The following is a 25,943-nucleotide window of genomic DNA, read 5'->3' as shown; positions in this document are numbered from 1 at the left end:
TCCGAGAAAATGTGAAGTTGATGGCGATATTCGATGGATGAGTCTACCTGGGGAAAGTTTCTCCAAGAGGGTCCTTCCCTGTCAGGATGACGATGCAGGGCAGCCCCTCCAGATCTTCATAAGTGTGCGGCACCCAGTCTTCATTCTCACAGCCTCTCCACACCTACAAGACAACGCAATAAAAACAAGATTCCTTTAGTTAAGTATGTTTGTACATGCTTCTTATGTGTTTTCTCTATTCCCCATGAAGCCATTGGTAACCATGTTGTTAAAACTGCTTTATAAATAAAGGTTACTTTTTACATCAGTATGAATGTATGTCTGGACCCATAAAGCATGAGTGGCTCATACTGGACTTGGATATTAAACAAGGTATAAAAGGGCAGAGTACTTTTTAAATTTATTGTAGATATCATTTGCAAATTTTATGAATTTTATTTTTATTTTTATTGATTACTAGTTTTAGTATAATTTCAAACTCTTCTCATTAGTCATAAGATTTCATATTATTATTTTGCTTAAGAAAACAGATCATTTGTATATGCCTATAAAAATAAAAACATCCATGTGATATTCTCACCCTGAGTCGGTTGATGAAGTTTTTGGGCAGGTTAAGTTCGGAGACAGGGCTTCCCAGCAGCACAGCAAAGCTAAGCTGGAGCCCCAGTTTGTCTCTCACGTCCTCCAGCCGCTCCCGAGCGAGCATGGCCAGCTGAAGCGAGGGGACTCGTACCAGTAGCATGTGGCCCCGGCCCTGGGAGCCCTCCCTGCTTGGGGCATTGATTAAGTCCTCCACCATGGCCAGGGTTTCTGGGGTAATGTGGTCTCTCAGGGAGGGTGAAGAGGTCAGCGCCATCATGGCCTCGGTGTACTGCTGAATCAGCAGGTAGCTACGGATCACCATGCTGTGGAGGTGCGGATGTCTGGGGCACAAATAGCATGCTAGTTTGAATACATTTCTTTCATTATAAATTTTACAAATACAGGCCCACAGATAGAAAACAGCGATCTGAACAGCCCTTTGTGTTTAGACAGATAGATATATGGATGGATGGATGGATAGATAGTAACAGTAGCTACAATCACAGTCAAGATACCATCACTAAATCTAACACTGAACATAAATTAATCTTATAAATGAGACACTTGAAAATATCTTAGACATTCAATAAAATGTTAAGTGTGCAAAAGTGGCATGTACTGTCCAAATATCAAGAGACTACAATATAAATAAATATAAACAGTGCATGCAAATAAATGAACAAATATTTGCTAAGTGCTGCTGACACCATGCTGACCTTTCCAGCAGAGTGTGGACCATCTTCTCAAAGGCATCATCACAGCGCAGGATGGGGCTGGCCACGCCCCACTGCAGGGAGTTGCTGTAGTCCCTCAGGCCAAAGTAGATCAACTCATTAGCAGACTGCTCCCCCTGCTGGAAGAAGAACATAACACAACACTGAGAACTGACAGGCAACGACAAAAACATATATATTTTTTTATTTCCAATATTTTTTCATGCCCCTTAAAAAAATGTTAGAAATAACACAGAGAATGATATTTACATCCCTCCTCTGCCCCCAAAATCCTGGGAAAAAAATAATACTTAATGTCTGAATTGGTTTTTATATTAAGATTATGTGTAATACATTCTTAAATGTTACCTGAAACCCTACACCTTTATTTGAATAGGTGTCCATCAACAGAATTACAATCGAACACAGCTGTATCTTACCAGACCAAATATTGTTTCGCTAACTTGATAGCAGCATGCTGTCAATGAGGATCAGTAAGTCTCCTGTTCAGTTTACGTCCACTAGGTGGAGTAGCTGAACCACAGCTGTTACAATCTAGACTCTGTGGCTACTTAAGTTAAAACTCAGGAAACCCCCCCCCAAAAAAAACAACCCAAACTTAAAATAAAAAAAAAACTGAGCTTAATTAGCGTAATGCTTTATGTATTTTGATTTTCAACAACACAAAGGAATGCAGTATCAGAATGACCCTTTTTCAACATCATCAGAACTTTTTTTTTAGCAGGTTTTGGTGTTACAATAACTTTTCTCACCTGACTTTTGTTGGACGGCCAGTGAACTTCATTGTGGATGCTGATGCGGGACTGGCAGGTCTGCAGTGTGTGTGGGAAGCAGCTGACCTGCAGGACCAGGAGGTTCATGGCATCCAGGACTTCCTGACAGTTCACCACCCGGTCAGCTAAACCCTGCAGCTCCCCGTGGCACACAGAGCCCGACAGAGCACTACAAAGGGAACATGACAGAGTTCTTTTCAGTTTAAATCCACCTAGAAATCATACCGTAGCTGTTAATTGTAATATAATTATAAACTACTCATGCATGGTACACGAGGCTTCATGTTCTGAGATAACGACACAGTATTCGGCTTCTAGAAAAAAAAATCACTGGACTGTTCTATTTTATGTTTCTGGAAGTGATACTGCAGTTTACATGTAACAAACATATGATGTTGGCTGGGAGCAGTAGTAATAACTGCATGCAAAATGTTCAGATAAATAAAGGCCAGATATCCCTCACAAACAAATATTACATTAAACAACAATGGGAAGAAAATAAAACTCTGTGACCTCAATTTTAAAATTTCAAGTTTATAGATACTTTGTGCTGTATTTGTTCTCACTTGCTTTGCAGCTGTTCCCCTCTCATCACTTTATCAGTGTATCAAAAGCACAAGGCTGGACTTGCAGCCATAACAACTTGTCTTTTCACACAGAGCATTAGATGATCAGAAGAGCAAAATAAAGTCAGTTCTCACAAAGTTACACTGTAGCTTCCTTTGTTTCCGCATACCTTGTGAGGTCGACGTGTGAGTTGTCATGAATGAGGACAAACAGGGTGTAAGGGTTCTGTTTGACTTTCTTCATGAAGGACTCCATCTTTGTGTGAACATCACCGTCCAGACGCACCACGTACTTCTCTGATTTCTGGCCGGCTGAGGAGGCTTCTTCGATTCCTAGGTCTACAAGCACTCCTGAGCAGAACAGAAAAAAAAGTGTGAAGACCTGAAGGACAAAATCATTTCAAAGTAATGTTGTAGCCACAACACTGCTTGAACTGTTTTGTTTGGCATGATAAGTTCAAGACCAAAACAGGTGAAAAATTCATCCTCATAACTTAGAAACCAACCTGATTGTTGGATGCGCTGAGCTGTCTGATGTACCAGAATGTGAGATGGAGGCACCAAAACCAGAAAGTCCACTTTGGAAAAACGCCCCAAGTCGAGATTCTGCGTTCCTGAGTCAGCGATGGAGCAGACTTGGGAGAGGAGGCTGCGAGCAACACTTAGCTGGGTGGGATAGATCTGAAAGACCTTACTTAGCAGCTCCACTGTTGGAAAATCTGCAGAGTAGAAGAATCAATGTCAATTGTCAATTTAATGTGAAACAAAACAAGAATTGCCACAAGTAATACAGACATTCAAAATGTCAGAAATATTGTTATGTATTCTCATGTATTGCTGTTTACAGAATAGTTAAACCTACATCTTCATACTTCTGATAAACAAAGATAACTGATTCCTGTCACACTCGGACTGCAGCTAAATCACCCAATGGCACAGCAGCATATTGATTACAGAAATCTCAGAAGTTCTATGGATTATTTTGGCTGGTGAATAATCTAGGTCCTGACAGGCCAGTTTAAACAGGGGGTACGTTGGGGAGCAGTCTAACCTCTGCCTGAGGGTGGTGACACGCTGGCAGCCTCCTGGGAGTGAATGTAGTCTGTGACATCGCCTTGGAAGGGCTGAATGACCTGTCCCTTCCGCCGGCGCTGGTATCGCACCAGCTGCTTGTCCAGATTGTCTCCTAAAAAACAAGCAGACACCAGCGTTATAGAAGCAGTGTAGTTTATGTAAAACACAGACACTCAAATCCAGTCATCAAACCATTCATCTTTGATGTGTAACAAAATGTTTTGAGTCCTCGTAGTCCTTCAGTATATTTTAAGACAGAATATCAGTGTCATGGTTCATCAAGTTCAAATGTTAATATGGGTTTCATGATTACTATTTTGCAGCCAGTAAAGGAAGTCTACAACATCTGTTATTTAAATGAATATAAATAACAAATTAGGCGTTGATAGACACAATTAAGTCGACAATTGTGCAACTTTTTTAACCATTTAACAGCGCTCTATGTTAATATTGATCAAGTACAGAGTTGCCCCCACAGAATAACTGTTCAAAGAAGGCAACCAACGCAGAAAGTGACTGTGATTCATTTTACTGTTCTGTGACAGCTGATAAAAAACAAAACAATCATCGTCGAGTGTTTGCTTTGGCTTACAGAAATCCTGACCTCTAAATGTAACATGGATGGCTGACATTCTGTTAATCGTGCAGACAAAGACATAACAACTTTTAAATCTCTAAAAGGAACAAGTGAGCATATATTTCATGAAAACAGCACTCACCCAATGATGTGGTCTTAAAGTGAGAAGCCAAGACGCTGACTTTTCCTGTGATGAGTTCGTAGCTGATCTCCTTCAGAAACTCATTGGTTGTGAGCATGCCTTCAGCTAAGGCCCGCGCCTGGTACTTCCCTGTTTACAGCACATAAATATAGAATAGTTTCATAATGTGCACATGTGACAGATCAGAGTAATAACCAGGTACAACTTCTTCAGGTCTAAGCAACAATGTTGCAGAACTCACCCAAAACAAGTACACAGAACTCGTTTCCACCCACTTTGGAGGCACATATGATGACAACATAGGTGGGTAGACACTGCTGGTGGAGGGTACCCTCACTGAGAGAGCGCAGTGACTCAGAGATGCCCTCTCCCAAAGAGTTGTGGGTGACCACAACTTGGACGCTGCCCCCAGAAACGCTAGCTTCAAGCCGAGCCAACCAGGGCAGCTGTGAGGGGGAGATACCTGGACCCCCTGGGCAACACAGCATCGCCTTTAGAACAATCTGCTCCAGCTCCTCCCGCAGTGGAATTTGCTCCGAGCCTGCAAGAAAGATCACATATATGAAAACCTACACCGAATATCAAAACTTAAATGTAAAACAGTATACAAATATGTGATATTTGTCTTGCTAATTTCTGTTCAGATAAGACACCACAACCCCCTGGCCATTGACCCCACAACACTGTGTTTTTGATAAAAGCTCACATCCAATGTGCAGAAGAAATACAAGTGACAGCAAGACTTTTTTTTGTATGTGAGTTTGTGCTTCTTGCTTACCTAAACGTGCAAGATACTGCAAAGTGAGGAGGATCATTGTATCCACACAGAGAAGCTGGCTGCTGTTGAGGCCCAAGATCTCCAGGGTTCTCTCTTTCAGCTGGCTACTCTTATAGCAACTGACCAGCAGGGGGCTCACCACTATATCCCCAACATTCCCATAGAAGTAAGGTAAAGTGCTGTGCCCTGAAAAGAAACATCAACATGAATCAAACTTAAACTTTAACATAAAATAGTATTTTATCAACTCAGCAAGAAAAGGCAGCTTGCTGTGAAAACCTGTATGACTTGTTGCAAGCTAATACAAAATAAAAATAAAAATCCAAGCAGGAAATAATTCATGATTGTTTTTAAAGCTGCTTGTGTGTCCAAATACTTGCTACAAGAGAGATCATCTCCTATTTACACTTGTTGCTGCTGTGTAAAGTGTTATTAAAATATAGTTGGCCTTTTTTAAACAGTCTACATTTGCATTTGGCATTGTCGAGCTGGAAATTAGTTTGTAAAGCTTTTACCGATTAGGATGACAGGGCGAACTCCCGAAGAGTTGAGCAGGTTGTCTGGGACAATGACCGTTTCTCCAGTTGTGACAGGCTGGGGCTGAATGACTCCTGCTACTGGTGGCTGTGGAGAGGACCCTCCTAAAGCAGAGCCTGGAGGGAAATCATTAACATGTCAGTACTAGGATCAATTAACTACATTTAAGTTATGTTTTAACATACTGGTATAAGTGTATTACATAACTCAAAAAACAATGCAGTCATGTTTTTGGTTGCTTTTATTAGTTCTAAATAATCAGGGAAGATAATTTGTTTGAAATGATGGTAGGATATAAATAACCATCATTACATGATGTCTAGGAAATCTTCCTCAATCAAACCATTTTGCCCACAAACTATATGGCTCTATCTCCATGGAGACACTGGGTGAATCATCCCTAACAACAAGACAACGTCAAGGCACACTCATGCCCAAACCAGAGGGAGAGGTTTATTCAGTAACACAATCTATGCTCTGCACACAGATGCTTACACACACAGTGAAATAAACCAAAAAGAAAACACCTGACATAGGAGGGTCAATCTGTATCCCTTATCACTGTGACTCATGTAGAAGAATACATTAGAGCTCAAAGAGCTGTCCTTTATATTTCAGGGCCTGACCTGGAGAACAAACTATTGGCCGGATGGCTGGCACAGGGACAGCTTTCGGCGGCACAGGCACCAATGAGCCGGGATGCCAGCTCCGATGACGTTTTTTTGGAGGACCCGAGTTCATAGCAGAGGATACTGAAAATCAAAAACACACACAGAGAACAAGTCCATGCAGATTAGAACTAAAAGAGAAAGGATGTTCAGTACAATGGTCTTGTAAAAAAAAAACATTTTCTATTTTTTATTGGAGAAATAGTTACCAGGACTTTCTCCTAGGTCAGCACTGCGATACCCCTGAACCTGAGGCCCTAAAGAGACCTGGGAGGGGCTCAGTAAAGGAGGACGTCCATCAACTCCCAGGCCGTTAGCTGGCACGTTCACCCTCAGAGCAGTGGGTACTGGAGAAACATAGATATATGCTTTAATACACTCATTAACAGTTGGCAATGGTTAAAACCTTACCTCTTATTCTTTATATGAAGAAAGTGTGTTTTAAAGATGTACGCAAACAATGCGAAGAGCCTACCATCATGCTAGCAGATATGTTAGGCTGTATGCGAGCATAGGAATGGTTTTTGACGAAATGCTAACATCAGCATGCTAACTCATATAAATAATGCTAAAATAAGATAAGATAATCCTTTATTTATCCCACAATGGGGAAATTTACAATGTGTCAGTAAACACAATGCTTACCATGACCACAATCTTGGCCAAAAGCGTTAGCATGCTAAAATTTTAACTTATAAGTAAAAAGTAAAGCTGAGACTGTCCTATGTATAACAGGTAAAATGAAACCATGGCCACAATCTTCACATATTATGTTAGCATAAAATCACAATTACTTAGGCTACTAGTAAAAAAGAAAAAACACCACTGTGGCTTTCATTGGTTTGTTGGTACATAGGCCATGGATTAAAGAAGAAAAATGAATTAAAACACCAACGTTAATAGGAAGCAGCATGAATTTGTATAGATTACTAAAGGACATTTCGATGAAGATAAGCCATTTAGTCAAATGTGGTTGGCAAACCAACAAACCAACCAGTATTGCCATTCTTACTCTAATAAATACATAAACAAATGTACACAGAAATATTTTTTGCTACATATTTCTGAACAGGCTGGGCAATACATTATAATAAATCAGTTCTAACAGGGACATATTGATTTCCTATACATGAATGGCTATTGCCAATGACCGGATTGGCCATTTTCCGATCTCATATTCACTGTGTTTGCAATACGCTAAAACATTGATTGGTGTGTGTAGCCTTTGCCTGTCAATATCACAACCTTGTAAAGGAGCTAATGGATAGCAAGACCTTAAAAAGTCATTACAGCATTCCTTCCTTCAATATTGATTGACGTGTATGAGTGCACACATGCATATGTGTGTTTGTGTGTGTATGTAAGCAGGTTTTGACAGATGCTAATCTTGGCCCCATGGTCAGCTGCAGCCCCATCTGCCTTATGGTGAACTGTGTAACCACTTGTAGCTAAGCAACCGTTAGGGCCAGTGTCAAAGGCTGGGTGCAGCCAGGAATGTGATATGAAGTAATTTCATGAAAAAGGAAAAATAACTTCATGAGGTAATTGGCTAAATTATAACATTGCAATCATTGATAAGAGCCTCACCTATTGGTAGAGTCTTGTTTCCAGGTGTGGACGTCAGAGGTTTGAGAAAACTGCAGTCTCTGCCGAGGTCCTGGCTTCCAAAAAAGACGGATGATGTCTGTGTCATTCTGGTGGGTGGAGAATCTGGAAGCAAAGACAAAACTTGGCTTTTTAGGATTCAGTTTTTATCATAAATAATAAAAGCTCCCTGTAATGCCGCTTTGCAATGTTTCCTTGTCGTAAGCTACTCTACAATTTTTTGTCATGATCAAAACTCTTAAAGCAGAATTACACCCACTGTAGCTCTGATTGGTCATCTGGTTACCTTTGGCCTTTGGTTGGTATAAAAAAAAAAAAGAAACCTGTCTTTATCCAATGTCCACTAAACAAAACAAACTGTAACTCCCTTTTTAACCCTTTTCATTAATCATTTCAGGATAAACGGTCATTTGAAGCTTGGAAGAGATGCTCGGGCTTGTAACCTTTTGGCTTCTAGATTAAGTGACCTTGTTGGGAGCAGGATGTTCCTGTAGGTCGCAGACAAGCGATCTGAAGCAATGGTTATGCCAACAATGAACCCTCTGCTGCATTAATGTGTGAGGTTGAGAAAAAATCAATACAACAAGCCCAGGAGCTTTTTTTCAATGAAAGGGGGGGGGGCTCATTTGGTGCTGTTTAAAGAGGTCAGAAAAAGAAAATCTCCTTAAAGAGAAGCAGAATCTGTCTCGTAAATATAACAGAAATGTAGGTTACCCAGATAAAACTATTTAGGCGGTTATCTTATGTGGTTGCTCTCCTAATACATGTCAGGGATTAGCCAATACCACTTGTCTCTTAGGCAACAACATACACCTGTCAGCATAAACCTGCAGCCACAATGACTCCTTTTAGTGAAATGTAAAGTGTATATTTACAGTGTCGTTTTAGAGACAAAGTAGGAAATACATTCTATTGAACTTTATTCTTTTTTCAATTTTTAGTAGAACAAGTGTTTTACCGTTGACCTAATCATCTTTCTCAGTTTTTAGTCCTCACTAATCATCGTTAAATTATGCAGCAAGTGGAAGTACACGTGTGCAGACTCACCTGAGAGGGAAAAGGGAGACGAGCAGTGTCCACTGTTGCCTCCGTATTCTTTACTGCTGAGGGAGGAGGACGAGCTGGGTTTGGATGTTGACGCGCTGCCGGAGTATGGACGGGTCTTGCAGTCTGAGGAGGAGGGAACAGAGATGAAAGACTGTGAGACAAAGTCCATATAATCAAAGAATAAAATGCTGCAGTGCAAGAGAGAAGAGTGTTATGCGTATTCAGAGATAAAACATTTTTATGTAAAGGTTTTCACCTTTCCAGCTGATGAGGGGTCCTTTGCACAGAGCACCCTGAGAATTCTTCACCAGGTAGTATTTTAAGTGCTTCTGCTTCTTGGGCTGCGTGGATAACTTTAGGTTGATGTGGTTGGAAAACTCTGTGAAGTATCTGAAACCTTTTTCCCCACAGCCTACACAGTTTCCTGAAAAACCTGCAAATTAAATAATTGCATAGCTTTATTAACAGTGTATCACCAGCGTAGGGTAACAACAGAATCTCCCAAAAATGATGTCGATAGCATTGTCTCCTTCACTCTAATCTCAGACTCCAGGAACACACTGACCTAAAAGTGCATTTTTCCCATTCTCGTCAGGCAAATAGCGGCGGTCCACAGCACACATTAGGATGTGCTCTGGGACGCCGGGGGACTTGGCGCCAACCAGCTCGAAGCCTGCAGGGACTTCGACGGGCTCAGTTGCTATGGAGACCAGTCTGAGGTCCTTGCCGGCCTGACAGAACCCTGAGGAGGAATTTTTTTTCAGTCAGAGGATGAAACATATACTTGAAGAAATTAATCAGCATTGGTGGTTGATACAGTTTATTCATTCATACTTCAGGTTATGAAACAAAGACAACAAAATCACATCGTCCTTAATTTCTTCATCTAAAAGCTTCTTGCAATTATTATTATTATTTTTTAAAGATTTATTTTGGGCTTTTTCGTGCCTTTAATTCAGAGGGCGGACAGTGGATAGAGTCGGAAACCAGGGAGAGAGCGCGGGGAATGACATGCGGAAAGGGGCCACAGGTGGAAGCGAGCCCGGGCCTACCGCTCGAGACGAGAGTCTCAACACATGGGACGCACGCCCGGCCACTGCGCCACCAGCGCGCCCCGCTTCTTGCAATTATTGAAGTTTTTCTGTGTTTTTACAGTGAAAACCAAGGCATGTAAATGTATGGGGGTTACCATCCAGTGTGCAGCAGCCTTCGGGTGCAGGGGCCTGTAGGTAGGGAAGAGGAGGGCTGCTGCTGTCTGAGTCGTCATCATCCTCCAGCTCCTCCAGATCGTTGGATGAATGGCCGTTCATCAGCTCTGGCGGCTCCCCTATGTGGAGGTCGGCTTTTGATTTAATATCTAATGGACATAAAAAACCAGATCATTGTCTAAATAACTAATCACAATATTTGTAAGTCTCCTGGCAAGACATTCTTATTTTGATACTAGTTGTAATTCATAATCATAATATTATACATCAAGAAGTAATTAATATTAAGTAGGTGTATATTAAGCTAGACATTTAATGAGATTACACTGATTAGTACCAAACGTTGTAGTTCCTTCTAGTGAACCACATCGTTGACTCGATATGTAAATTATGATTTCATGCCAATATGTGTGTGTTTGTGTGTGTGTGTGTGTGTGCGTGTGGGGGGATTTCTGATTAGATAAAAAATGCTAACAAAAGATGTTTGTCAAAATAGTCATATTACTAATAATGGAGACATATAAACCAGGCAGATAGCCTATATTTGAACAAATGACAGCATTTTAATAAAATCTGTCAATCGAGAAAATTGTATCACTCAATTTAACAGCAGCCTTTTAGACCAGGAAACTTAACATTTACCTTTCAACAACTGAGCATTTTTAAATGTTTTGTTTAAAAACAGGGGTGAATTTCCTTCCTATAATCTCAAATGCAGTTTAGAACCCCTTCTTGTTCTGCTTTTTGCTGAGAGGCTCTTACCTTCCATGTTACCAGGATACGGCTCAGGCTCCAGGTAGAGCTGCGTGAAGATGGGCTGAGGGTCTCCACTGCTGGAGCGCAGTGACGCCTCGATGGAGTTGTGGAGAGCCTCTTCAAATCGAGCAGACTTCAGCTGCCCGGCGTATGAATTTCCCATTTTCTGTGAGAGAAAAGTGACATTCATGTCTATGTATGGACACAGCTGTAATTTCCTGGGGTCATCGTAGGTCAAATTGCTTTTATAAATTAAGAATATTTTATTTTTTAAATTTAATTTTACATTCATAATTAATCCTGGGTCAGCACTGGGACTAGAGGCAGCAACCCTCCGGTTCCCAAGTGCTGGATGAAAATTGTCTAGTTATTTTGAAAAATATCAGTTTAGTAGTGAATGTCTAGTCCTTTGGCTTTAATCCTGATGCTTTATGCATTAAGCTGTTAGACGCATCTGTTTTAATATTTTGTAAAGGAGCGTGGAGGTTCTTTGAGAGGAGGGGCTTTGCTAGACAGCAAGGTTTATTTTACCTCAAGTAACTGAAATGTAGAATATATCTTTTACAATCATCAAGCACTACTCGCATTAGAAAAAAATGCAAAGATAAACGACAGTAAATGGACTTTTCTTTGTAGCCTGCGAGTTCAATTATCTGATATCAGGGTGAGGAGAGATTTGACACTGGTCATGGCTTTGCTAGATCACAAAATTCAATTTTGCACAATGTTACTAATATTAGATTATGTCTTTTTATTCTATAAAAAAAGTACAAGCAACATAAAATAGAAAGAAACTTATCGCCAAAAGGGCCATTTAATTTTGGAGAGTAGGTTGGGCAACATAATAAATGTAAAGATGTCACACTAACTCTGGGTGTTGAGATTGTTTCCATTTGTATGATGATTTAAGGGCAAATTAGCAGTGGGACCATCTGAAGACTTTGTGAATGTTAGTCGGAAAACAAACGTGTTATTTAGAAGTGTGACATTGGACTCTGGGTAATCTTAGTGAGAATGTTTCACTGTTTTATGACATTTTACAGACAAACTTTGTATTTGTCAAAAAGTAAATAACAGCCAGGATAACCAATTGTCAAAAGAATCTTTAGATGTATGTTATGCCTGCTTGATTGTGGGTATTTTCCATCATTTGATAAATGGGTCTGACTTAACAAAGGATCCTTTAAATTATAACAGAAGCTACATTTAATCATGAATAAATGCACTTAATATATATAAAACACACTCTCAGTTTTTCTGTGGCTAATGGCCAAAGCTAATGGCTTTTTCCTGTCTTTATTCTCCTTCTCTCTGTTGTGTCACTCTGCCTGCTCTGCCCCCCCCCCGTGCCCTCTCCACCCCAGTGTCCACTCAAGGACATCTGCCAGGGTCGGCTGTGTGGGCCTTAGGTTGGCTGGCCAGCTCTCTGGTGGCAGGTGGCAGCTGGACAGAGGGCTTAGCGTGCAGTCTCAAAGAAGAGACAGAGGGGAAAAAATAAAGACACAAAAACAGAAAGGAAGAGGGGACAGAAGGAGGAAAAAAAAAGGAGGGACAGAAAAAAAAGCTCCAAATGAGGTGAAGATCCAAAAACTGACCAGTGGCTTTGCAAGCATCATGGTGTCAAGTCATTAAACACCAGAGCTTTATTCTCAAACTCCCATTTTTCAGTTTGTCATAACATTTCACTTTGTCTGTTTTAATAACAAGCTGTTTACAGTGTGTGGGATGGGAGGCTGAAAAAAAAAAATGAAGGGGAATTTTGGCTGCTCTCCGAACACATGCATGTGTTTGGCCTAAAATGCTGCCATGTTTGTCCTTGGACTACATTTGAAAATCAGTATGCGTCATCAACACTGGAGGCCAAATTGAAGCCTGCAGATGTTTGGGGAGGATATAGCTCCAGCTCCTCAGTAAAGTCTGACAAAAAGCCTGCACAGCTGCTGAAGCTCCAACATCCGTTTGTAACTGACTGTCAACTTGAGCTCAGAGTTTAGTAATGATTGGAAAGACCTCAGACAGGCTGGGGTATAGTTGTGCAGGGACATGTCTCTTTGCAAATATTGCGATGCTTGTTAAATTAATTTAGTAGTAAGAGGCAAAGACTAAATGAGAATTGTAACCATGGCAATTTGCTAAATAAATACAGCAAAAAAAAGGCAGAATGATCTAAGATTTTTTAAAGCAAAACATAGGTCTGATCCTTTTTTCAATGTAAACTACTTTCTGAAATTCAGTAGGACTGCTTATTTTGTTTCATTTAATTAAATATTGTTTTTGTGGTCAACATTTGTTTGTAAAATTCACAACTTGTCAAAATATGTGAGTGTTAATGTCATAATGACCGTGCATATGTTTTATCAGGTACATGGAGATGGCATGTATCCAGGATAAGAATAAAAGGACAGGCTTTGCAAATTGAATCAATGATTTACAATCTTTACTGAATGTGTCAGACAGTGGATCAATATTCACTAGATACACTGTGCCTTTTGGTCGCACAGACAACCTGAACCTTTTATTTTGTCAATAATCAGCCGGGCGGGACTCAAGCTGCGGCTGCAGGTCTCATTTTGCCCACGCCTGGACAGATTCCAGACCCCATGTTTACCTAACAACCTTCCTGAGGAGGAATCTGACCAGCCCAGACAAAAGACAAGATTAACAGTGCCTGACTGTGCTGTCAGACAGATAAGAAGCTTAACAGAGTGAAGCTACAGTATTTCTTGCCTAACTGGAGGACTGGATGAAGGAAGAGAAACAAAGACAGAGGGGGTTAAAAAAAAAAAAAAAGAAGGGAGAAGAAATGAGTGCCTGAAGGCGTTTAAAAAAAAAAAAAAAAAAATTAAGATTTTTATTTTGGGCCTTTTTAATTCAGAGAGAGGACAGTGGATAGAGTCGGAAACCAGGGAGAGAGAGCGGGGAATGACATGCGGAAAGGAGCCTACCGCTCGAGATGAGAGTCTCAATTCATGGGACGCGCGCCCTACCACTGCGCCACCAGTGCGCCTGCCTGAAGGCGTTTTTAAGTAGTCTGTTCAATTGTGAAGTCGAAGGAGGCTCCGGAGGCTGCTTAACCCTGAAGCCCCGGTGGACAGATTTGTCATTAACCTCATGCATGCCGGAGGTGAACACAGAGGATGACCTTTTATCACATGCACAACTTAAAACAAAGCGTGACTGTGGCCCAACGGATGTTTCTGGGGTGTCACTCATGTGGTTGCTAAGGTCAGATGCAGTGGCGAGAAGAGGAGGGGGGTATTTCAGGTGAGTCAGCGGCTGAGGCGTGCTTGATGGATGGTCAAACATAATGAGCTGACTCCACCAAGAAGAGACGTTTAATGTTCAAAGACTAATGGCTTAAAAGGGGGTGTTCATGTTGCAGAGTGGAGACTTTAAAAAACTGTCTCACAGCCAGTCAGATGGTCAGTCAAGGCCGTTGCTCAGCTCCTCCTGGGTGGCATCGACAGATTGCATGAATGTGACCCTGAGGTCAAAATAAGCGTGTCTAATCTTCACTCGGTGGATTGAAGAGTAGAGAAAATATGCACAAGCACTCACAAACAACAGCTGAATTTCTAACTGATGGAAAAAAACAAACAAGGTAACCTACGTTGTGTGATTTTTCCCAGGCGTGAAGGGACTTGTTCACTTCTGCTACATGCTGGATCTCTACCACCCGGCAGAAACTTTCAGCAGAGACATTTCACTTTGTGCTCCGTGACCTGAGGGGGAAAACAGGGAGACCTCACATAAGCTCACACTGTAACAATCAATGATACAGTGAAATACATACAAACAACTCATCCATCCAGATAAGGTATTATGTCACAAAGGCCTTAAACAAATAAAATGGTTAGTCTCATGTTGGTTTGTGTCTGATTCTGTTTTCCAGGCTTTTTCTTCAAACCATAAAAAAACTAATTTCACAGAGAAAATGTGACAATCCTGAGAGTTCTTGAAAAATTATACAGATTACTACAGTGTTTTAGACTAATGAGGCAATTTATCTAAATACATTGTGATCAATATTTTATGAAAATGTTGAATAGACATTTTACTTTCCATTAGCAGCTTCTTGTTCCAAACAGATGAATGAATGAAACACTGTATTTATATGCATTTAAACAAGATAATAAAAACAAACAAAACAAAGTAATTGTCTGAAAAAGAGGAGGGACAAGTAAAACTCAAAAATCAAATGACCATGTATGAATCCATACTGGAATTATTATTTTCATCATCTTAGATTGATTATAAAGCCAAATATCAATTCTACAGATCAAAAGGCACCGGAGGTCACCACAGTCAAAAGAACATGCTCATTCATTAAAATAAATGGCTGCACTTACGACCACTCCAACGTAAGAGTGCCACAAACATGACATAGCAGCGACTATGAGGCTAAAAAGGCGTTATGCGATACCACGGCCCTCAGGCTATTTTCATAGAACACAATTGGGTGTTTTAGTTTGCAGCTGCGCTCAGGACACACAGTCACTCCTCTCTGAATGAATCTGCCAGTTACTTTGACCCTTTGACAAACTATTGTTTGGCCACTCAGACCCTGATACAACTGAAGCACAATCTTGTGACTGTGTGGTGCTGTTCTGTAAAAGGGGAGGCTGCTCAGGGGTCCAAGTCCTTCAAGTAGCGAGTGTACACAAACTGGTTCACCTTGCATTAACTGACCACTGTGGAGCTCGTTTTGTGAATGATTAGCTCGCTTGATACAACTGATCAAAGTAAAGAGGTCCAAATGTCAATAAATCAGATCGAAAAAATGCGCTCATTACTTTCTGGGCACAGTCTAGCATGTAGAATAAAATAAAGGATTCTGGCTACTGTAGTACAACAAGTTCATGCTTTAATCTTCATCCTACGAATGACATAAATCTCAACTACATCTCTCTTATTCTGTTAATTACCCTAGCAGCGCAGTCTTGAAATATTTTGATGGTTATCTAAGACATGAAAGACAGACGACACAGAAGGAGACGCAGATGGCTGCCGAGATGAAGATGAAGGAGCTGTAAATCTAGACACCAACACGAGCACGGCCCGAGGTGCTTAATAAGGTCCTGTTTTTCCCGTAATGACATTTGAAGAAAGCTTCAGGCTGACACGCCGGAGCCAGAATGGATTCAAGGCAGTGGTTAAAGACACACACACATTTCTGGCATTCTCTCTGTGATGCAAGTGCAACTGCATGTGCACGTATACAAACACCCAACAGAAACATATAAATAGCTACCCTTGATGTATACCACAAACACATTCATAAACTGAAGGATTTCATTGGTTGCGTAAATTACTGCTGGAATTCTGATAACATCACAGTTAAACCTATCTATTTCATGTTGTTATTTATTTTATTTTCTAGTATAAAACTTTTCTCCATTTTGGAAATACACTTTTTTATAAGTCATTCTTAAAAACATGGCTGGAAAACAACAAATATTTAAGTGTCAGAAGTAACACAAGTATGTTTTGATCATTATTTTGTGAAACTGGAAAAATAAAATATTCCTTAAATGTCAAATATTTCAGTTTACAATCATTAGCTGAAATAGTTTGCTATCAATAACCTGCAGACAATGTAGCAGACATTCAGCATAATCTAAATTTTGTCCTATATGTTTTTTAGATATCACATTTCACAGAAAAGTTCAGATTTTACTTATAACCCTGCATTTTCCTTCTCTTAAGCCAATCTTTTGTTTCTCTCTTAACTGTAAAATAAAATCAGTGTTTACAGTAGAGAGAGAGAGAGAAAAAGAGAGAGCTAGAGAGATCCATCTGTTTGATCGGTTCTGCAGCAGATGCTTCAATTTTTATTCCCATTTTTATTAAGCTTTTGAACAAATATCTGAACAAAGGGGTCAGGGAAATGTTAAAATGTCTGCGTTATAACTGGACACTTGGCTTGTGTTTAAAATGGGCTTATTGAAAACTATCGTTAACTTAAAAAAAAAACATTTAGTAAAAAACTAGAAAAATCTATGAACTAATGTTGGTACCTTTCATTTTACTTAAGACATGGAAATAACTGCAGATAAAAAGTGAAATTTGGGTAAAAATCTTAATCCTTTTACAGTATTGTTATGCTTAAACCTTTAAGATCCACACCACACCAATAGTTAAAATGCGGGAATGAGCCCAGCACACTCTTTACATTAGAAAAGCTGTGCATTAAAGACACTGCCCATCACAAATGAGAGAAAAGGGGGGATGGGGGTTAGGAATGAGGAGAGAAAAAAGACAAACATCTCTTCATGTTGTCTAAATGAGGTGCTAAAAGCCCATCTCATTAATGCTTCATCAGCGCCACGCGACACACAGAAAGAGGTTTAAAAGGCTTCTTCTGTACCTTCCATGGCTGTTCGGCCACTGCATGAACCTCTTACATCCAAATGAAATGCAGTTAATCCAAAAGATGAAGGCAGATTCTTTCAAATACAGTCCATGTTAGATATAAATCCTTGTGGAAGTACAATCCAGGCAGCATATGGAGTTTCACTCTTCTCTGGTATGTCTCCGGTCACCTTTGTCATGTTAGAATGAAATGGGAATCCTCAGTACAGCACAAACCCTCCCTCTCTCTCTCTCTCTCTCTCTCTCGCCCACTCTCTCTCACTCACATGCAAACAAACAACACACACACACACACACACACACACACACATACAACTGACCCCTCCCCCTAGGCCCAGTGCCCTCCTCTGTCCTGTGCCATTTGCCAAGGAGGGGGTGAATCCATCGGGGCTCATTCATCTTGGCCCTGCTGACCCCCTGCAGTGACAGATGCTCTTGGAAGCCTGCAGAGCTGCGGGGAGGGGGAAAACAAAGGAGATTCCCCTCTCTTTTCCCCGCTAGCTCACAAGCTCTGCGCCCTGCCACGCGTGACCCCCAGCACGCCAAGGAGTCCGCCGCTGGCACAAAGTCAGGTTGAAGTTATTCTTTCCGGAAAAGAGGTGAGCCGCCTCTGGCTCAAAGTCAGTTTTTTTTAAGGGAGACAGGAGAATCCCACTTCAGCATAAAACAGGGAGAAGAATGTCTGGTCAGCTTGAGCATTTTGTCTTGGTAGCCTTGCCCGGGATTGACCCCACACTGGGCTATTACTCGGGCTGTAAATACCAGGGGCTCATCTGGTCAAAATAAATAAACGGAAATGCACCACAAATCAGCAGGCACAGGCAGATGTTAAGGATTATATGTCATTGGTGATCAAAGCTAGCACCTTATCATACATTATCACTTACCATATATTACTAAACGGACAGGGTAATCATTTACCTCATACAAACAAAGGCCGACCTGGTGTTTGGTATGTGTTACATGGCTGCCAAAGCATACAAAAGTCTGCAACTTCTGAGGCGATACACTTAATTTAAAATCAAATACATCTTGTCCCACAAAATACTATTAGTTGGCCACATTATTGAGGATCAAATTTGTATTTTTATTTTCTGAGACACACCGACTTATTCCCTGACTTTGAAAGGTAAACACAACCATCTGTCACACTGCCAAGTCTTACTGTACAGCCAGGACACTGTTTGGTCTCCAATATTTCTGACGCTAATATCATACAGTTTAACAATCAATTACTTCCTCCTTATTCTGTGTAACATACTATGAACTTTACAGCCTCCTTAGGCTTCTGTTTCTGTCTCCCTGCACACTCATTAATGTCGAAGTAACGTCAGCAAGAATTTCTCAGGTAAATAAAAGGTCTGAGTAAACTCACATCTACTTGAAGGCAGAGTGAATGCACTCTGCATTTACCATGACTCAAGAGTTTTATTGCTATTTTTCTCCAGTATTTCCCCTAGATTAATTCATTAGATGGGATTTTAATTGTGAGGAGAAAAAGAAAAGAAAAAACACTACTGTAGAATAATCAAGAAATAAAATGTTAGTGTGAATTTCGACAGAAAATACCCTCTTTGAAAACAAACAAATGATAGCAATTCATGTATGTAATAAACCTCTATTTCATCAGGTGTTACATTTCTTTTGCATCAAATCCTCTCCTTGTAAACTTCCTCTCTTTTACTGGCCCATGTCTCTTGCTCTGCTGAGCCGTGTCACTGATGTTCCAGTTCATTACCACAGACACAGTCAACAGTTGTTTTAATCAAGTTGTATGCAGCTCTTCTCACCTCCTCTCCAATGGTTATATTAGGGTTATATTAGTGTGAGGGCCACTGTAAACCACCATGCCAGCCAATCAGGGCCTCCATTAGTCCTTATAGTGCTCTCATGCACTCATTTCTCTCTATCAGCCACATTTGTCTAAACATTGGGCTTGAGTTTGACTGTGAAAAGTGTCCGGTTGTTGATGATTTGGACCACACATGAGAGAAAATAGCGATTCTGTAGCAGTGTCTCTGATTAACTTGCGAAAATATAAAAGTAAAAGAAATATAAAGTGAAACAAATATTTTGAATTGACTTTCCTCAGGAGTAACCAAAGTGAAACCTCTTCAATGATCCATTTGCATTTAGCCACAAGTTCAACTGGGGGAAAAGAGCTGTCAGAGTGATTTATCTCTCAGCCCCTGACTTTGACATGGCCTGCCTTAAATAGCCCATTTAAAACGGAGATAATGAGTAAACCGGCATTTTCTTTAGCCTCAAAAGACACTGTGCAGAAAAACAAAAGAAAAGGGTGGATTGAATGCAGCCCGCCCCCCGAGCTCATCCTTCACCATTGCATTGAGCTCCTGCTAAAGTCCCTGACAAAGGGGAAGTATCCCTGCCGCCGCCACCTGAGGAAAGACGAGTCATGTGATGAGCTGTGGGGGGGCTTCTGGGAGATCTTGGGCTATGGGATCTAAAATGTGAAGGGGGTAGGGGAGAGGAGGTCTTCCTTTTTTTGGAATTTCCAGAGAAAAGTTACAGCTTTGCTTCAGCTGACTCAGCAGCTACCAAAAACAGCCGACAATTAAAGTAACCTGTCTACCTATTTTTTTTCATCATGATTAGTTCTATTGACCAGAAAACATGGCAGCTTTAGACTTTAACACTGTAAGAAAAATAGAAAGGTTTGACCGACAAATCAGAAATGACAGATGAGTATCAGGTGGGCAGGAAGTACAGCAACCAAAGGGGCTAATTGACACGTGTGCCTCTTATAATAAGAAAACAATCCAGCAGCTCATCTGTCAAAAAACAAAACAAGAAAACAAAACCGCCACCATGTGAAAATTCCCGCGACAGGAATCCCTTTTCTCCCTGCGCCACGCGGGTTACCTGACGCCAAGGGTGTTAAGACTCGCGCTGCTGTTTGGCAGTCCATGGCTCTAATTTCCTTATAAAAAGCCCCACAACCTTCTTCGAAAATCCCCCTTCCCCCACTGCTGGGGACTACCTGCTGGGCCCTGAAGTGCAAATCAGTGCTAGTGAGGAAAGCAGATGAGCTGAGGTCATTCATGGCTTTCCAGTGGGCCACACAAACAAAAGCAAACATTCCAGCTGAATGCCATTGCTGAAGTCGGCAGCGACGCAGAGAATGAGATGGAGAAGGGGAGCAGCCATGGCTAAGTGGAGATAATAGCCTGGAGCTGTATGTGTATGTGTGTGTGTGCGCATGTGTGTGTACATGTGCATGTGTGTGTGTTCTTCAGGATTATCTGAGGAACTATAAAGTGGGGTGAACCAGGGTTTAAGGCCTGGTGTGACCAGAGGGATCGGGGGCAGGGTCCCTGTCCCGAGAAGGGGTGGACAAAAGGAGCATTTGGGCAGATGAAGAAGTCATCATCATTAAGCCACTGGAAGTTTACTGTCCAGTTATAAAAGTCATTTCAAAATGAGGGCTGAGGGGGTGCGTGTGAAAGGGCAGCAGGGCTGGGAAGGCCTGCGAGGGGCTGAGGAACTGTAGCACTAATTCATTAGGGGACAAGCAGGCTTTGTGTTAACACCAGGTTGATTGGAGTGGTGACCTTGCCACACACTCTGGCCCAGCGGATGAGTTTAAGGGCAAGGCGTTTAACCTTAAACTAAATCTGAGCCACAAACAAAGGCCAGCAGCGTTTATGGCACAGGTCTACCAATCAGATAACTGGTAGAGGAAAAAAAAAGGATTACAATGACTAGAAGCCAAATCAGGGGGAAAAAAACAGACATACCCCTCTTTTACAGTAAATATAACTTTATGTAACCATATAATAATAATAAGCCAACTCTTTTTTTTTTTTACCAGGCAAGTGGTTATCATAATTTTTTTGTTTTCTTAAAAATGAGTTTATATACTGATAAGAAATTCCCATTTTAAACTGACCTGTATGACATTTTTCTTTTTCATGAAAGATTCAGAAAAACCAAAACTCCTGAAAATTTGGCTTAGGATTTTAATTAATATCATGTTAATTACTTGTTCATAAGTTTACATTTTTTGGCACATAATAGTAAATAGTATGCATTATAATTTACAACAGCTCAATGAGATGTATTACAATTGCTTTTTTTTTAGCAAAATGTGTACAACTGATTAAAAACATGTATGACATAAGAATGCAAGTATTTTGCTTTGTCTTGCTTGGAAAATTACTAATGACAAGCAAAAAAAGAATAGTTGTTAAAATGTGTTTTCTGAATATATGCAGAATATTATCTGAGGACCTTGTTATAAACCCGTAACTTGCATTTTACAAGGAACAGAAGGCAAAACAATGAAAGATGTTTAAATTCCACCATGCCCATGCCAAAAGTGTGAGATGATTGATACAAGCAGTAAACAGACAGATCAGTTCTCATGGCTGTTATCCCTGATATAAATACCTGAATGAAAGTGAAGGACGAGTGACAGTTTACAATGCTGTTCATGACTGTGTAATAAAACGGAAGGCCTGTCAGTGAACCCAATCTGCATTTTACAACACTGCTGGGTTGAACGCCAGTTCACCCAAGACCGAACAACTCAGGACCCTAAGGCATTTATGGACTTATTCAGGGATACCATATTGAATAAGAAGACAAAGAGTTCTATTTCATACTGTAAAGCTGTCACAAGCTGTGGTCAAACAGCGGTCAATGGTAAAGGGCAAGATGAGGGAAGGAGGAAAAAACTTGAAGAACAAGTGTAACTTTAGCTTGACTTGGTCAAATCTATTCTGTAAAAATTCACAATTGTATTCAAAGCCTGAATAAATCATCCTATACATCTTACATTGTTTCTTAAAAAAGAGATCCCCACAGCTTCATTTTACATCTGGTCCACACTTAACGGCTAATCCCAGAGCAGATCTTTGATGCTGCTTGCCCAGGCCTTGTCCTGGCTGTAAACTATAGACAGCCCTATTTGTTGTGGGGTGTAAATGGCGAGTCATGGATCACGTTGAGAGGCCAACACTATCAAAACATTGGCTCTTATCAGATGTCAGAGAGAGAGCAAAGAGGGTCAGGTTCTGTTTCCAGGAGCTGGCTGCACTTCACCCGGCCTCCAAAGGGCATGTCACTCACACTAAGGAATTGATGACGTGTAACTAAAGGGCGTTTTCAAAGTGTCAACTAACCTTTTAAGCCCCGTTGCCACCAAGCGGTCCATTTAGTTGCATGAGACTTGGTTTAGTATTTTTTGAAATGTCTCACAATCTGTGCCAATTTCTCGGTTTTATATCACATATTTACAAAATAACCTTATTCTTATTTTGAGATCTTCATAAAGGAAATAGCATTTCACCAGATGTACTGTGCTTCAATTGTGCTTATAAAGTACAGTGCCCTAGAAAATAACTTTTTTAACTAACAGAGAAAAAATGTACAGCTTTTCTGACTATACATTTATCTATTATAGCTTTTCTCCGTCAAAAGAAAAGTAATATAAGTTTCTTCTCAGAGGCAAGGGTTTTATAGCTATTATTGTCCGATCAGATAGTGGACTAAATATATTTGGGTTTCAGATTTAACAAGACATCTGAAGAAGTGATTTTAGCTGGGGAAACACCTTTTTTTCACCATAATCTGAAATATATATTTAATAATTATAAGTTTAAAAATAGTTTTAGCCAACTATTCAATTAATGGTCTTTGGTTGCAGCCCTTATCCGCCATACTCATTAAAAATGTTGAAAAAAACCCTCTAAATAAGTTCATGAAGTCATTTAATGTCAGTTTCTAGTGATATTCACTTAAGAAAAATATATATTTCCAAACAAAGAAGTATAAGAGGAACAGAAATAACAGAAAGGAGGAAATTGAAAGTTCACAAACTGACACATTAAGTTAATTTAGCCATGCAGGAGAGCTGGGAAGTCATGGAGAGGACATTTGAAAGAGTCCTGTTGTGTTATCAGGCATCAAGAGAGAGACCAATTTTTGACAAAAGAACCTCTCTTTTCTTTTCCTCCTGGAAAAAGGTCCCAGCCAACTTGAATCCATTTGAGTGACACCGTGACAAAGGGGCTTCTTAATGTCCTGACGAAGAACCCTCCTCCCCTTTCCCTCGAAACTTCCTTACCAGGCGATCAGCTGTATCAATCATGCCCCTCTTCCTGACCCCAGGCGGCACTGCTACATCAGCAGCCCCCAACCCCCCTCACCCCCCTCACACTCTCGCCACATCTCTTCCATTACCCCCCACCCGCCCGATTAATAAGCACCAGGTTGCCGTCGGTGACAGGACCCACACTTAAATCCCATCAGTCCTCCTTACTGCGGCAAGAGCCACAGCATCAGCAGGACTCTTTTTGTGTAAATGAGACAATGGAGTCACAGCCATCCTTTGTTGAGGGTTTGACCCCACACACAACCATGCCAATGAGAAAAAGTGACACTAAACCTATTCAAGCACGCTGCACTTCATCCTACACTGATCCTCCGAGAGATGAGATACTTTACCAACTGGTAGATGTGACACTAAAGACAAGGCTTCTTAGAAACTGGACTGTACCAGGAACTCAATATTATACAATTTGAACAAAATGTAAAGAAAAGTTCTGATTTCCTATAATATGTTCCTTTTTTTCTTGTGTTTCTTAAAATATGCCAGAATAGTGAACTTAACCATTTTGTATGTCTTAATGAGTGTTCCAATAAACCAATAGGATAAGACTGGATGATACTTTATTGATCCCCAGAGGGGAAATTTGGGTGTTGCAGCAGCACAAAGACAGTAGAAGAATAAAAACGTTTAACAGAATATATAAGATAAATAAAAATAGCAGGTATATACTAGTACAATATAAATGGTTAAGTTAACTAGGGCAATTAGTATCATTTGCAGTTAATGGCAAGATAAAGTAACAAGTGATGATTAAAGTGACTTGGTGTGATTGATAGCAGCAAGTTGTACAAACAGCGGTGAAGAAAAGCAGTATTGTGTCACTGTAATGAAGAGTGCAGTTATATAATATATAGTTGATAACTTAAGTTATCTGTTAAAGATTAAACAAGAGTTTGCCATTTTGCTAAACATAATAAGCCTTTATGTATTACTAAAGTGAACTGTACAAAACCTTGCACATTGACAATTTCTTTAGGGGAATGGATATAAATCACAGAGGTTTCAGGAAGATTAAAGTAAAAGAAACACAGTTGAATGAATAACCGAAGAGTATTGATGAAATGCAAGAAATAGTTAGCTAAAAATATAAATAGTTGAAAGAGATCACTACAAGAAATGGATAAACAGTAAAAGCATTGACTATAGTGAAATATTAAATTCAAAGTAATGGGTAAAGGTTTAAAAGAGATGTTTGACATTGCTGGCCTAGATATTGGGTAAATAGTTGAAATGGTTAGCTTTAAGTATTGAAAAGTTAAAACAGTTGGCTAAGATAAAGAGTTAAATTATTATAATACTACTTAGCTAAAATAATGAATAAACCATGTGGTTAGCTTAAACTTATGGATGAATGGTTGAATAGTTAGATTAGGTAAACAGTAAAGATAGTTAGCCGAAAGAACTGGACATACGGTTGAGATACGGACAAAGGACAATTTAAGTAGTTAGCTTAAAGTTATAATTGGTTGAAATGGTTAGCTATGCTAAGGGTGAAATGGTTGAAATACTGTAGTAAGATAGAAGTATTAGATACATGTTTGAGTTACTACAGTAAAGGATAAAGATTAAGCTAAAAGTACTGTTTAAGTGGTTGAAATAATTAGATCAAAGAATTTGTGATATTACCTGAAATAAATAATATAAAAAGTGGGATAAATGGTTGAAATAGTTAGCTACAGTAGCCAAGTGGATTAATGATTAAAGTAGCTGTAATGGATAACTGGTTGAAATTGCTGGATTCAAGTATTGGGGGGAAATTAAGACAAAGATAGTTGATTTCAATTTAATTTTAAAATGATAGTTACAATATCCACTAACAACTCTGAAACACTTTGTATTTACAAGTCCACAGAAAGGCAAAGACAACAAAAACACAATGGATTAACACAGCCAAGTATGGAGGAAGCATTCCTTTCTTGCACGGAGAACAGCTGCAACATTACTTCACACACATTTCATAGATCTCTGGAAATCGACTGTATGTATTAACACTGTTCTCCCAAAAACTTCTAGTGACACTCTAATCTAGTGTATTACATGCCGACCTTTTTTCAACTGGGTTAATATCAGGAAATAACAAAGGCAAGAGTGTATGATTCACAGCATTTTCATATTCATTATATCATTTCACTCTCATCATATTCAATTGTTGTTTCATCACTTATTAATTTAAGTTTTTACTGTCATATATCTGTATTGCCTTGAATGCAAATAAAAGTCTGTGTTGCTGACTTTTCATGTGCCTAAGCTGCTAATAGGAGCACACAGAGAGAATGAAAAGAGAGAATAAGGGAGAGAATGACCTCCCCTGCCACAGAGGAACGGTGAGTCCTCACAACACACACAGCACAAGGTCTTGGTGACCGTAGCTTTGAACAATCTGACAGCCTA

General features: G+C 40.1%; 1 protein-coding gene across 1 annotated transcript in view; it reads right to left on the bottom strand.

The window, feature by feature from the left end:
• The window catches only part of greb1l (GREB1 like retinoic acid receptor coactivator), a 42,017-nt gene that overhangs the window by 8,621 nt on the left and 7,453 nt on the right, over positions 1 to 25,943 (bottom strand). The window contains exons 2-21 of the mRNA XM_020654675.3: positions 14,658 to 14,769; positions 11,054 to 11,213; positions 10,273 to 10,440; positions 9,649 to 9,825; positions 9,340 to 9,516; positions 9,084 to 9,206; positions 8,019 to 8,141; positions 6,641 to 6,778; positions 6,390 to 6,515; positions 5,742 to 5,879; positions 5,227 to 5,412; positions 4,690 to 4,989; positions 4,449 to 4,577; positions 3,707 to 3,841; positions 3,162 to 3,374; positions 2,826 to 3,006; positions 2,069 to 2,258; positions 1,299 to 1,435; positions 581 to 923; positions 48 to 163 (exon numbers count right to left, since the gene is read on the bottom strand). Of these exons, the coding sequence (XP_020510331.1) occupies positions 48 to 163; positions 581 to 923; positions 1,299 to 1,435; positions 2,069 to 2,258; positions 2,826 to 3,006; positions 3,162 to 3,374; positions 3,707 to 3,841; positions 4,449 to 4,577; positions 4,690 to 4,989; positions 5,227 to 5,412; positions 5,742 to 5,879; positions 6,390 to 6,515; positions 6,641 to 6,778; positions 8,019 to 8,141; positions 9,084 to 9,206; positions 9,340 to 9,516; positions 9,649 to 9,825; positions 10,273 to 10,440; positions 11,054 to 11,210 (3,257 nt within the window). The 5' untranslated portion in view covers positions 11,211 to 11,213; positions 14,658 to 14,769. The remainder of the gene's footprint in view (positions 1 to 47; positions 164 to 580; positions 924 to 1,298; positions 1,436 to 2,068; positions 2,259 to 2,825; positions 3,007 to 3,161; positions 3,375 to 3,706; positions 3,842 to 4,448; positions 4,578 to 4,689; positions 4,990 to 5,226; positions 5,413 to 5,741; positions 5,880 to 6,389; positions 6,516 to 6,640; positions 6,779 to 8,018; positions 8,142 to 9,083; positions 9,207 to 9,339; positions 9,517 to 9,648; positions 9,826 to 10,272; positions 10,441 to 11,053; positions 11,214 to 14,657; positions 14,770 to 25,943) is intronic.

Source organism: Labrus bergylta, chromosome 4, assembly GCF_963930695.1.
Source record: "Labrus bergylta chromosome 4, fLabBer1.1, whole genome shotgun sequence".
NCBI classification, from domain to species: domain Eukaryota; kingdom Metazoa; phylum Chordata; class Actinopteri; order Labriformes; family Labridae; genus Labrus; species Labrus bergylta.
The sequence above is the reverse complement of the archived record's forward strand: the minus strand, read 5'-3'. Positions and strand labels throughout refer to the sequence as shown.